Genomic DNA, 13,828 nt, shown 5'->3' with positions numbered 1-13,828 from the left:
CCAATCTATGCCTCATTGGATGGGGAGTAAATCTTTACATTAAACTCACTTATCATTTATTAATGCTGATTTCAAGTTGATTTTATGAATTTAAATAATAATTTGACTTAATCATTTGACATGTAATCATTCAGTATGTTTTTTAAGTTATGATGCCTAGACTGAAAGCTTAGCTAGTCTATGGTTGATGTTATCATTTGCATTTTCTTTTAGCAATATTATGATTAAAAGTTCACATGCATTGATGTTTTTAAATCATAAAAAGGGAGGAATGTGATGGGAAAATGCAGATTAACACTAATGAGTAATGGTTAATAATAACTAATGATACAATACATTCAGGGCGTAATGGTTTTGATTAATCTTGATTCATTCTTACTAAATTATGTAGGCCTTAGTGCAGGGGTGGGCAATCTTATCCGCAAAGGGCCGGTGTGGCTGCTGGATTTAAGTCCATTCAGGCTCAAGCACACCTGATTTCACTCCTTTAATTAGTTGGCTTGAGTAAAACAAATGATCATGTGACCTCCTGGTTGGTTGGAACAAAAACCAGCAGCCACACCAGCCCTTTGCGGATAAGATTGCCCACCCCTGCCTTAGTGCTTGGAGGGACTTATTGCATTGTGTGGTTACGGTGACCTGTGGGAGGAAGGCGCTGAGCAGATTAGAAGGAAGGCAGTCAACAACTGAAGGACAATATCACCATTTTTCCTGACAGTTATAAAGTTGGAGATAATGAGGCTCCAATAAGGGAATGTTTGGGTTGATGGAACGAGACATGATGTAATAATGGTGTACGTGACTGGGGTCCTATATATGGCTTGGATTTGTTCAATAAACTCGAGAGATGAGAGAGAATCTTTGACTGCGTGTTTTATTCCTCTCTTCTCCCCAAAGAATTCTTTGGGCATCGATCTTCCTTCCTGGTGATACTAAAAAGAGTGAGATTATTAAAATTCGCCATAACATAGTCCACCGACCAAAAACATCCAGCCAACAGCATCCTGTGATTAAAGACTTCAGCAGTGGTTCCCAAACGTTTTATGCAGTGTCTCCTTTAAATAGATGAGAATATATTTAAACCTACTCTCTGACCAGTGCTGTTTTAAGGTCCTGTTGACTGGAGAAGGGGGACCGACACTGAAGGACATGCATTCCTGCTGTGTGTGTGTGTGTGTATGATTCTGAGGCTCAGCACTTCTGCCATGTGTCTATACTGTCCTCATTTTCTTTACTCAACAATACCGTCCCTCTGTCCACACAGATGCTTTCATCTTCTTTCCATACGTCTTTGCATAGAGTCTCTATTGCCTGAGGACAGCCGTGAACATCTATATTATTCTCATCTAAGTCATTCACCTTGAGGAGCTATTTCTGAAGAGATTAGATATGAGATAAACCCCTGTGCAAGGAAGGGGATGTCCAACAAATCATATGTGGGAGTCTTAACTATACAGCGCGAGTCCTGGCAGGCCATCAAACCCATCCCCATCAGACACACAGCATTCGGCTTTCATCCCTGAGAGGAAGTCATGCTGTCTGTGTCCATGGAGAAGAATGACTCCGCGCTATGGGTCTGAAAGTATGTGGAGCTGTTTAGAGGTTCATACTGAGAAAAGGAAACAGTAACAAAAGAAGAACAGAGATGACAGCTGGTGTTATGTTTACAGCTCCAGTGTTGTAGTGTGTGGCCGGTGGTTCAGAAATCTGCTGACGCAGACTGCAGCATCTCAGCTGATGGCAATGGACGTCATTAGGGGGACGATTTCCTAGAAAACTTCTCGGAGTGTTTTATTTTCCGTGCCATTTAAACCTTTTTACCTGCCATTTACCTGCGTTTAGACTATGATTAGGAAAAACTCACAACAGTTTCTTGTTACCTAACGTTTGAGGATCTTAAGCGTATGTGTGGATGCTCTACAATATTCATTCATTCATTCATTGTCTGGGACTTAAAGGGGTTAAATATATAGTCTCTTTTGTCTCTTAAACAAAGCATTTTTTTTTTCTCTGAGTGTGACGGCTTTATTTCCTCTCTCTCTCTCTCTCTCTCTCTCTCTCTCTCTCTCTCTCTCTCTCTCTCTCTCTCTCTCTCTCTCTCTCTCTCTCGCTTTCTCCAGATGTTTAATTTGAGCTACTGGGTGAACAAGAAGTTATGAATGCATTTTGCCTGGAAGCTGATCGATTCCCAGCCTCATCTTCACCTATGTACAGACTTCCAGCACAGGACCCAGTACATCAGCCCCCCACACAAACCCCACCCTCTCTCTCTCATCACTGAGTTTGTTTACATGCAGACAGGAAATGGGTGATCGATGATGTTACATCACATACAGATCAGAAACAGAGCTGAGACTCGCTGTGGGTTTGAATAAATCTGCTTGGACTCGAACAATAACACTCTGCTTTTGAGAAAATCCCCTAGACTCAGATTCCAGAGGAAATGTCTCTTGGCGTGGGCTGGACTGAGGGCCAGCTGAAATAAACACGAGCAGAAAACAGAGCAGAAACATTAATTAATTAATTAATTCATTCATTGTTTGTAAGCTCTTATCCAGTTCAGGGTCACGGTAGGTCCAGAGCCTACTCGGAATCACTGGGCGCAAGAGAGGACGCCACCCTAGAGGGGGCGCCAGTCCTTCACAGGGGGGACACACCTATGGACACTTTTGAGTCTCCAATCCACCCATCAATGGGTGACTGTCTATGAGGAGTGTGGTGTGTTCTCCCTGTGTCTGCGTGGGTTTCCTCCAGATGACTGTCTCTGAGGAGTGTGGTGTGTTCTCCCTGTGTCTGCGTGGGTTTCCTCCAGGTGCTCCGGTTTCCTCCCACTCTCCAAAAACACATTGGTAAGTGGATTGGCGACTCAAAAGTGTGTGAGTGAATGTGTTTGTGTGTGTGTGTTGCCGTGTGAAGGACTGGAGCCCCCTCCAGGGTGTGTTCCTACCTTGCGCCTTGTGATTCCGGGTAGGCTCCAGGCCCACTGCGACCCTGAACTGGATAAGCGCTTACAGACCATGAATGAATAAATACCACAATGGCTAAAGGCTAATTAAAGTGTCTCAGCCTTCACAGCATTAGCAATAGATTTCCAGGGGATAGCCTTGAAAACTCTTGTCACTTTCTCACAGTACTGAACTTTGTCTTTAATACCCTGAACAAGTACCGTGTTTCCCCGAAAGTAAGACAGTGTCTTACATTCTTTTTACCCCCGAAAGTCCCACTATGTCTTACTTTCGGGGTATGTCTTATATTGGTAAAAAATGTCGATTTTTGTTTTAACCATAAAATTAACATTTATTAACAACCTGAACAGTATGGTATTCACCATAAAACAGTTTTATAAAAGCAAGTGCCAAGAATGTCTTGTTACAACCGTATCATGATGGTATTTCCATGTATAACATGTAAAACAATGAAAAACGGTAAGAACGAACAGTTTGAATATGTTGTACTGGAAGATAAAACAGATTTATTCCATGACAACCATGGCCATGCCAATCAGAGCGGCCACCAGCGGCTGCACGAGGGCACTGAGGCTGCGTGTTGGACCACGGACAACATTACTGCTGCTCCCGCGGCCTCCACATCCCTCCGCTCATTCCGCTCCAGATCCGTCCGCATCCCGCAGTTAATGCAGCAAAAGGTACCGGTACTATGGCTTATATTTTTCCAACGTACAGTTTACTATGTCTTACTTTCGGGGTACGTCTTACATTAGCCGACCCCCCTAAAACCCACACTGCGTCTTACAATCGGGGGTGTCTTACTATCGGGGAAACACGGTACTATTATAGACTATAAATTTACATTACATGTGAACATGCTATCAGTTATCACTCTCCTACTGCCTGAGGGGAGCAGGTCAATGTGGTCAATCAAAAAGTCTAAAAATGTGGCTACTGCCCTGTGTAGGACTCCATAAATATCTAGAAGACACTATCTATGGACACTTTTGAGTCACCAATCCACCTACCAACGTGTGTTTTTGAACTGTGGGAAGAAACCCACCCAGACAGAGTGAGAACACACCAAACACCTCACAGACAGTCACCAGGAGCAGGGCTCAAACCCACAACCTCAAGGACCTTGGAGCTGTGTGACAGCAACACTAAATAATTACCTTTAGAATGAATAGGAATGGAGTCTTATCACTGAGCATCATCAGCAGTGGGAATCAGTTAGGGATGGAAAAATATGGCCTAAGAATAACAAATAAAGTTTATTACTGAGAGGAACACTGTTGTGAGTGAACATGTCTTAGTCCTGTCTCAGATTCAGGCTGGTTTTACTGTAAGAATAATTCATTCATTCATTATCTGTAAGCTCTTATCCAGTTCAGGGTCACGGTGGGTCCAGAGTCTACCTGGAATCATTGGGTGCAAGGCGGGAATACACCCTGGAGGGGGTGCCAGTCCTTCACAGGGCCTGTAAGAATAAAATAAATAAAAATAATAATAAGAAAAAAATAATCTGTGTTATAGATGCAGTCTCTAAAAAGATAAACGACTGTGAATTCCTCCTGCTCTGCTGCTGTGATGTTAATAGGAAATAATATAGCTCAGAGATGTAAGCTGAGAGAGACAGAACAGAACAGGACAAGGAGCCAGTGGAAGAAAAAAAAACCCAGACAAGCATGCACTTTTTTTCCATGTACTGAGGGGACATTACCCAGATTTCCAGTCAATTTTGCAGAGATTTACACTGAACTCTGAAGTAGTTCACCACTTATCCAAATTTTTTTTTGACATTTTGGCCAAATAACATGGTATTTTAGATTGTGGACAGTGGACTGTGTGACTGTCAAAAACTCATTGAAGTTTTAGTGACAGTCATTTTCTGGCATAAAAAGATAAGTAATAAGTGAGATGTTGTTATTACTACTGATCAGTTTGTTAGTTTTGGCTCTAGTTTGCACTGCTGAGCAGACTGGCTTCCCAAATGTTTTCATCAGCCTCAGCTACTAGCACCATGAGGGGGACTATTGATTCATTTATTCCAAGCATCCTGTCTGATGTAATCTATTCTGATTCTGAGTCACCTAACCCTGTAACACTCCATCTATGGGACTACTGTTAACTGTAAAATGGTGGGATCCTTCAAAACTGTAATCAGGGAAAAGAAAGAAATTGATAAGACAGTTATACATTTTTGACAGAGTCTCATAGGATTGGAGCAAGTAGTTACATTGTTATTAAATACATTTATGTATTTCTTTATTTACAATGTGTACTTCTAATTTTTAATTTTATAAAATTTGTAGGTATCTTTTTTTTTAACCAGGATCTGTGAAATCAAACGTTCACTGGATATCTAGTATAGTAAATAAACTATATTTGCCCTCTATATATTATAATCCAAGATCCCTTTCAATTCCAAGTCACTGTGACTAACTTTGTCATCAAACCTATGTAACCTATCATTTACTTTTTTATGCAGAAATATTTACATTTTGGGGAATTTCTCTTTAAACACTTTGGTATTATTAACCAACACCAACATAAAGTTCAAAATGGAAATGATTCTGTTATGTGAAAGTGTTAACATGAATGAGAATGCACCACAGATTCAATTAGTCTGTGCCCAGAAGGCAGTTTCCATCTAGTATTAAAGCTGTAGCGTCTGTAGGGATAAAACACAAAGTGAGAGCATAGCCATCGGAAATTGATGTAATATTTCTCTGAAGGATAAAACATCCTGAAAGTACTTTGATTTAACAACCTTGATTATTAGCATAGACATTTCTGCCAGGTTAAATCTTTCTGAGGGAGAAAACATGATGAAAGGCTTGTCTAAGAGGGAAGGTAAGTACAAATTATTTCCCCTTAATTGACTGTATCCATTTGTCTAACTAAGCAGGGAAAGGACACTTCACATATTTACTTTTTGAAATAATGTCAAATTAAATAGGACTTTGGCGGTGTGTTAAATATCCACAAGATACAGTCATTTTAATAATATTTTTAAAATATAGCCCTATATTTTAAAGCAAGTCTTCTGTCTAATCCCCGCCTCTTTGTGTTTCCTAGTAATTAATGAGACAGAGCTGAGAATAGTGATCATTGGTAGCAGTGGACCAACTCAGTTCCTTCTCACCAACTACATTCTGGGAAAAGAAGATTTCTCTAAGGATGTGTACAACATTACTGAGAGCAGAAAAGACTTGGGAGAACTAGCAGGGAGACAGGTGGCAGTGGTCAATGCACCAAACTTGTTTGACAAAGACCTGTCTAAGACCAAGATGATGGAGGAGCTGAGAAGAGCGATGTGTTTGTCATCCCCTGGTCCTCATGCCATTCTCATTGCATTCGACTTGGAAAGGATCTCTACAAATGACATTAACACTCCCAAACTGGTGATGAAGCACTTTGGGGAAAGCATTCTGAACCATACCATGATTCTGCTTGCTTACGAAGGACATCTTGGGGAAGCTGAGGTGGACTATAAGATAATGAAGATTGACTGGCATCTGCGGAAGCTCATTGAGCAATGCAACTGTCGCTACCATATCTTCAGCAAGAACTGGAGGAAGGGCAGTAGAGACCTGGAGCTCCTACAGAAGATTGAGTGGACAGTAAGAGCTATGGGAGGGGGATGTTATACGAGCCCAGCCTACCTCAAGGCGGAGAAAAGTGTGAGGAAAGAGGAGAAGAGACTGGTGAAGAAGAAAGCTGCTGAGACTGAGAGGGCCTGGAGGGACCTGAAGGAACATTATCAGGGAGAAGAACTACAGTGGCGGATGGATACCTACAACTCCAGCGTTGGGGCTGAGATCAGAGCCAACGCTGAGCTGGCAAACAGCTGGCTCAGGACTTCGCTGGCCATGGGGTTTGCACTGGGGTTTGCAGTAGGAGCTGTGATGGGGATGATCATGGGTTCAGTGGAGGGACTCGCTGGAATGGCTGTGGGAGGGGCTGTTGGAGGTGCTGTGGGAGGGACAGCAGGGGGTGCAGTTCAGTCAGCCATTGAGCATCTGAACGAAAGAGTGGGACCCCATGCCAACAACTTCAATTCAGTTTTTATTAATAGATTCTTCAGAGCTCCACAGGCCTGAGAAAGTAATGTTCTTCATACTGTGAAGAACATACATAGTCAAAAGTTACTGTGTCAAAGAACCCAGGTGTTATATCCACATGGTCTGACAACAAATGTGGATACTGGATTATTTAATAAGCAACAACCCAGTTAGAAAATATACAACTTCGTTTTACAGAGATTTTACGGTGATTTTAACATTAGGAGTCTGATCTCTCCTAGAACAACACTGGCACTGTGTAATCTATTAGTCTCTAGCATATGTTACAATTATTATTTAGTCTCTGCACAAACGCACACTGATGTAATGATTCATTTGCTTCTATTATTTGTTCATTCTTAGGGTAAATAAAAAAAGACTTAAGGAAAGTTGTCATTATTCTGTGATGATATTAGTGTCTCAAGGCATAAGTCAGTTTCACCATTCTGTGGAAATAAAATAAAATTCTATTTAAAGTGTCAAAAGTATAGTGTTTTGTTAACATACTGAGAACATTCACTGTTTAAACAACATTATTTAAACAGCGAACACAAGAACCCCACCCCTGCGGGCTGAGACTTGTTCCAATCCACTTTTCCCTGGTATATCTCCATAGTGGACCAATTCACAAGAATGTCAGATAGCCTGAAAGTGATTCTGGCTTCTAACAAACCATTTTATATCTATTTACATATTCTGTGACACTGAATAAAAATAATCTAGAGTTGGCTATTGTAAATAAGAAGAAATGACACTTCGTTTCTCATTCGTTCTTAACTAAGATTCAGGATTTTGATGGTTTGTTAGATCTATTTTCATAAGCTTATGTCATAGACAACAGTCTTTTATAATCCAGAGAGCTACAGGATATAAGCAGAAAGAACAGGTCTCTTTCAGTCGTCCCATATGTTAAATTCAGATGGTCAGAATTCAAAATCTGTACTGTAAAATTACTACTATTCTTTTTTTATATTTACGATTTATTAAATCTTAATTCTGGTGTCTCTTTTAAAAGACAATAGGGTTAGGCCTCACTGAATTAATCAGAGGACATTTCTTATTCAGTATTCTCATGCCAAGTTCAGATGGTCAGTAATATTTGTAGATAATTTAGTGTTTCCCAGTAAACAAGGAACGTCCCTGGACGTTTAAAATAGGTCTAAAATAGTCAGTCCGTCAAGGACAAAGTTTAAACATCAATGGACGTCCAAAATCCATCTTACTATGTCAGTTAATTGGTGACCAATTAATAACGTCAATGGACGTCCAAAATACGTCTTTTTAACGTCTATTTGGACGTCTTTTCAACTTTCATTTTCAACCTTAAGAAAACGTTGATTAGATGGCAGTCATTGCGTTATTTCAACGTTGAATCAACGGCTAAATGTTTACTGGGTTGTTTTTCAAAATTTAATTACAATCTATAGCCACACTTTGTGCATAAAAGCTGATGTAGATTTCACTTTTGAATAATTACGTGTCGTACGTGGTCGTCAGGTGTTTCGGCAAACCTGCTCAACTTGCCTTTAGTTTGATCTTGTGAACGGTTCAAATATTGCCATCTGCCGGCCAAATTTTGATATTGCAACGTAGGCTTTGGTGTTTGTCGCTACTTTCTTTTTCATGACTTTTGTTCCGTATTCTTCAACTGTGACGCTTCCTGACCTGAATACCGATTACCAGCAGAGCTCACTAGAATCTGGATTCACAAGGCGAGGAGTTCGGAAAGAAACAGGAATGTAACTCCGTATGTGCCTTCTGACGTCAGCTACGTCAGCACGTCAGGTATGAGTAGCGATATATGATCCCAGTAAAGTTACTGCGGTAAAATCGGTTTCATATGCGACATTCGTTTGACAATCGGAATTCCGCTTTTTTTCGCCAATTACCAAACGTATATTCATCGGTACAGTTACAGATTCCTAATGTAACAAAGGAAACCAAAAAATTACATCCATAACCTTTATTTACTAAACTTTACTTGCTGAGATTAAGCCAGAAACGCGGCCGATTATAACTGCATTAGGAATCCTAGCGAAAAATAGCGGAATTCCGATTGTCAATGGAATATCGAATATGAAACCAACTTTACCGCAGTTATGTTTTATCTATCTCTGACTTTTATTTAAAGAAAACAACAGAATCTGTCAATTCAGTCTCCATCCATCCATTATCTGTACCGCTTATCCAATTTAGGGTCGCGGGGGGTCCAGAGCCTACCTGGAATCATTGGGCGCAAGGCGGGAATACACCCTGGAGGGGACGCCAGTCCTTCACAGGGCAACACAGACACACACACACACATTCACTCACACACTCATACCTACGGACACTTTCGAGTCGCCAATCCACCTGCAACGTGTGTTTTTGGACTGTGGGAGGAAACCGGAGCACCCGGAGGAAACCCACGCTGACACGGGGAGAACACACCAACTCCTCACAGACAGTCACCCGGAGCGGGAATCGAACCCACAACCTCCAGGCCCCTGGAGCTGTGTGACTGCGACACTACCTGCTGCGCCACCGTGCCGCCCTGTCAATTCAGTCTCGATTGTGCTAATTATTTGATTCAGTAAAAAGTTGTTTACTCTGAAACTTTAGGTTGCATCTCAAATGGATGCCTACAGGCTAAATAATGGAGTGTCGGTAAAAATGGCCATGTTTTCCGAACACTGTAACTGTGCTGATACAGGATTCGCCCATATGTGCACAGCATCCCGCTGGACACAAACACACACACACACACACACACACACTAACCTTATTCTGTGTAATGATGCACATTTTAAAACAGTTGGTGGAATTAACCCAAATAATGAGTCAACAGAATTTTCAACACAATTTCCTTGACAGCTGGAAGACCATGATATCTGAATGACCATCATTTAAATAAACAAACATGGCATCAAGCAAAGGTAAATGACATTTTGACACACTATCACTTAGCATATTCTGTTATGTTTTTTTTTTTTTTAATTTACTGAAACGGAGTATTCCCTTCTAGGCCAGGATTTACCTGCTGTGGAACGTTTTGCATATTTGTCATGAAGTTTTGTCATCTTTAAATAAAATGTAATATACGACAACATGGGTAACAAGAGACATTTTATTAATGAGTGAAAAATGGTATCCAGCTGGCCTTTTTTGATAAAGCAGTTACCTCCTTAATTCATTCATTGTCTGTAACCACTTATCCAGTTCAGGGTCGCGGTGGGTCCGGAGCCTACCTGGAATTACTAAGCGCAAGGCAGGAACACACCCTGGAGGGGGCGCCAGTCCTTCACAGGGTGACACACACTCAAACATTCACTCAAACCTACGGACACTTTTGAGTCACCAATACACCGACCAGTGTGTGTTTTTGGACCGTGGGAGGAAACTGGAGCACCCGGGGGAAACCCACACAGACACAGGGAGAACACACCAGACTCCTCACAGACATTCACCCGGAGCGGGACTCGAACCCACAACCAACATGTCCCTGGAGCTGTGTGACTGCAACACTACCTGCTGCACCCTACCCCCTTAATTCATTAATTGATCTATGGCCGCTTCATCCAGAAAAGAGTTGTAGTCTATGTGCAAGGCAGGAACATACCCCGGACAATGTATTAGTCCATCACAGGGCACACACACACAGGGCAAAACACACCTCTGTACAATTTTGCATAGCGAACCACCCCACAAACATGTCCTTTTGGGTTGTGGAAGGAAACTGGAGCACCCAGATGCAGACACAGGGAGAACACCTCACAGACAATGACTCAATGCAAGAATTGAACTCAGGACTGAGTTTAGAGTCAGTTATTTTTCCACATGATAAATGTGTTGTAAATCCTTTTCTTTCAACAAATGAAATGACTGTTTTGTGTTTCCTTATGTTCTCTTCATCTTATATTCCATTTCATATGAAGATATAGAAAATCAGGAACGAAAAAATACTTCTCATAGTTCTTTTAGGAAGTGTATGTAAAGGTATATAATCTCTAATTATATTATAAATGTTATAAATGTGTATAACTTTCTCTAAAAACCTTTCCAGTGTCAGATCTGAGAATCATGGTATTTGGAACCTCAGCTGAAGATCTATTCACCTTTTTGAATTCGATCCTAAAGAGGGATGTCTTGAGCAGTGCTGGACCTAACACTGTTCTAACTACGAAGTTATCCGGACACATCCTGGACAGAAACGTGATGCTGATCAGCACCTCAAACCTCAACCACCACAGCTTGTCACACGACTCACTTAAAAGAGAGTTGAAGAAATCTGTTTGTTTCTCCTGCCCTGGGCCACATGTCATCCTTTTCACATTATGCCCTTTCGATTTGCTATCAGATCCCTGGGATTTTTTCCAACCTGTAGTGCAGTTCTTTGGAGAAAATATCCTGAACCACACAATTGTTGTTCTTTACCAAAATGGAGAGGCGAAAATACAGATTGATATAGAGAACATCAGGGAGCTTATCAACAAGTGTGGTCAAAGATACTTGGACTTCAATATTAAGGAGAACAGGGAGGACAGTAAAGAGACGAGACAACTCTTCGGTCAGATTGACCAGTTGGTTTCAGAGCAGGGATATTATTCAAACAAGGAATTTGAAGACGCTGATAAAAGGATCAAGAAAGAGGAGAAATTCCTTGAAAAACAGCGAGAGACAGAAGTCAGGAGAATGCTGGAGGCACTGAAGAAAGAGCATTCAGGAGAAGATCTGGAGAGAGAAGTCAGAATTTATCAGGAAAAGATTAGCTTGGAGAACAGGGAGAAGGCTGAGCTACTGATAGCAGACAGGCTTGGCTTTACTCTCAGACTTGTTGATTATGCGGCAGCTATAGGAAAAGAAGTGTTTGTAGGTGGGATATTAGGCACAGTGATGGGGCCTGAGGGCATGGCAGTTGGGGCGACAGTTGGTGCAGCTCTTGGTGGGGTATATGGAGGAGCGGCAGGGGCAGCTTGGAACTACATTAGAGGGGCTTTCGCAGATGCCCATAGTGATTTCCCTTAAACTGGAAGCAATATCTGTGTTCCTAGGGTCCTTGTTTAATTGTTGCTTAGTGAAATTAGTGGAATCTTCTAAGACCACGAACCAAGTGAAGCAATGAGCCATTTCAATACAAATTTTAGTCATTGTACTTATGAAGTTTGTTGGTCATCCATTTGCAGATCATGAAAAGGAAACGGTGGACAGGAATTTTTCCCCGTATTATAGAGACAGTTTTATTTATGATGGTTAAATGCCTCTAAACACTATGTCACAGGAAAGACTGCAAAAAAGAAACGTCTGTATGTGAGATGAAGTGTATTTTCAATACCGTTCATGCTGGAGAGGGAACATACAGTGTAGTATAATGCAAACTGGTACAAGACGTCTATAGCTCTGTGACTCTGGGGACTGGTGAGGTAACAAGCCAGGAAAGGAGCAACAAATTTGACCCAAGGGGTGGAGCTCAGAGCCAGGCCTTGAGCTGCATGGATTGAGATGGGGCTGTGACCACATGACTCTCCTAAATATGTTTGGCTGCTGTGTACTTAATGACAAACACCTGGCAAAATTGCACTGGAGAGCCAAGAAGATGGAGGAAGAGGGAAAAAACTGGTATTGGTTTGGGCATTTCTTGCCCAAAGGCTTTTTCATTCATTCATTCATTCATTCATTCATTCATTCATAACCACTTTATCCAGTTCAGGGTCACGGTGGGTCCAGAGGCTTCCTGGAATCATTGTGCGCAAGGCGGGAATGCACCCTGGAGGGGGCGCCAGTCCTTCACAGTCACACATTCACTCACACACTCATGGACACTTTTGAGTCACCAATCCATCTACTAACGTGTGTTTTTGGACTGTGGGAGGAAACCGGAGCACCCGGAGTAAACCCACGTGGACACGAGGAGAACACACTACACTCCTCACAGACAGTCACCCGGAGTAAACCCACATGGACACGAGGAGAACACACTACACTCCTCACAGACAGTCACCCGGAGTAAACCCACGTGGACACGAGGAGAACACACTACACTCCTCACAGACAGTCACCCGGAGCGGAAATCGAACCAAGAACCTCCAGGTCCCTGGAGCTGTGAGACTGAGACACTACCTGCTGCACCACCGTGTCGCCCTTCATAGGCATTTTAAAAAATATATATTTTTTGTTACTGTTGTGAGAAAATAAACATCCAGAAATCCAAATCACCCCTGTCTCCAGCATCCACTTTCCCAGTTTTTAAACAGCTTGCACCAATATTTTTAAATTTATCTTTATTTAATATTACATTTAAAATGTAGAAGCCATTTAGGTTTATTTTTTTCCTAAAGAAAGGAGCATTTTGCATCAAATCAGTTTATATTGTGGCCACATTTTCAATGTGTGTGTGTATGTGAAGGTATGATAGTAAAACAGTATCATTACAACATTAAGAAAGTATATATATTGTACAAATGTATTGAAAAAACCTTGACACTTTTTTCAGGTGTGTTTTTAACATATAGATTACAACATGCACAATACTGAGCCAAAGTCAGTTGTTTCGAGTAAAATTACATTCATTACAAGTGATGAAATATAGGATTAACTTGAATAAGGAAGGGAAAGTCAAGGGAAAATGACTGAATTAAAAATGACTTTAAGAGTATGGAAAATGACAATGACACAATAGGTTATGGATAACAAAGGAATGAAAATTTGAGATTATAATTGATGAAAAATTAATAACTTAATGGCAGTGGTAAAAGGTAATGGGTGGTGCCAGACTTTTGTTCTGTGCTGTATTGAACTTTATGGTTAGTCAGACTGTGTCTGGCCCTGCCCCTTACT

The 13,828-nt window shown here is 41.3% G+C and overlaps 2 protein-coding genes across 2 annotated transcripts; both read left to right on the top strand.

Moving 5' to 3' along the window:
- Nucleotides 1–5,776: 5,776 nt before the first annotated feature.
- LOC136699437 (GTPase IMAP family member 9) lies at nt 5,777–7,054 on the top strand. The gene is made up of 2 exons (XM_066674143.1): nt 5,777–5,804; nt 6,030–7,054. Exons 1-2 carry the CDS (start codon nt 5,777–5,779, stop codon nt 7,052–7,054), a joined length of 1,053 nt encoding a protein of 350 aa, XP_066530240.1.
- Nucleotides 7,055–8,708: 1,654 nt separating this feature from the next.
- On the top strand, nt 8,709–13,171 carry si:dkey-120c6.5 (GTPase IMAP family member 7). Its single transcript, XM_066675440.1, has 3 exons — nt 8,709–8,800; nt 9,869–9,930; nt 11,058–13,171. Exons 2-3 carry the CDS (start codon nt 9,915–9,917, stop codon nt 12,017–12,019), a joined length of 978 nt encoding a protein of 325 aa, XP_066531537.1. The 5' UTR covers nt 8,709–8,800; nt 9,869–9,914; the 3' UTR covers nt 12,020–13,171.
- The last annotated feature ends 657 nt before the right edge of the window (nt 13,172–13,828 follow it).

The sequence above is a fragment of the Hoplias malabaricus genome, chromosome 6, assembly GCF_029633855.1.
Source record: "Hoplias malabaricus isolate fHopMal1 chromosome 6, fHopMal1.hap1, whole genome shotgun sequence".
Classification (NCBI taxonomy): domain Eukaryota; kingdom Metazoa; phylum Chordata; class Actinopteri; order Characiformes; family Erythrinidae; genus Hoplias; species Hoplias malabaricus.
Note: the sequence above shows the minus strand (reverse complement) of the source record. Positions and strands in the feature narration are given on the sequence as shown.

What these genes read in the sequence shown, in the direction of transcription:
- LOC136699437 (XM_066674143.1), top strand. Translation starts at nt 5,777, where the DNA reads ATGATGAAAGGCTTGTCTAAGAGGGAAG. An exon ending in AGGCTTGTCTAAGAGGGAAG is followed by an intron (nt 5,805 to 6,029) that starts GTAAGTACAAAT and finishes TGTGTTTCCTAG; the next exon opens with TAATTAATGAGACAGAGCTG.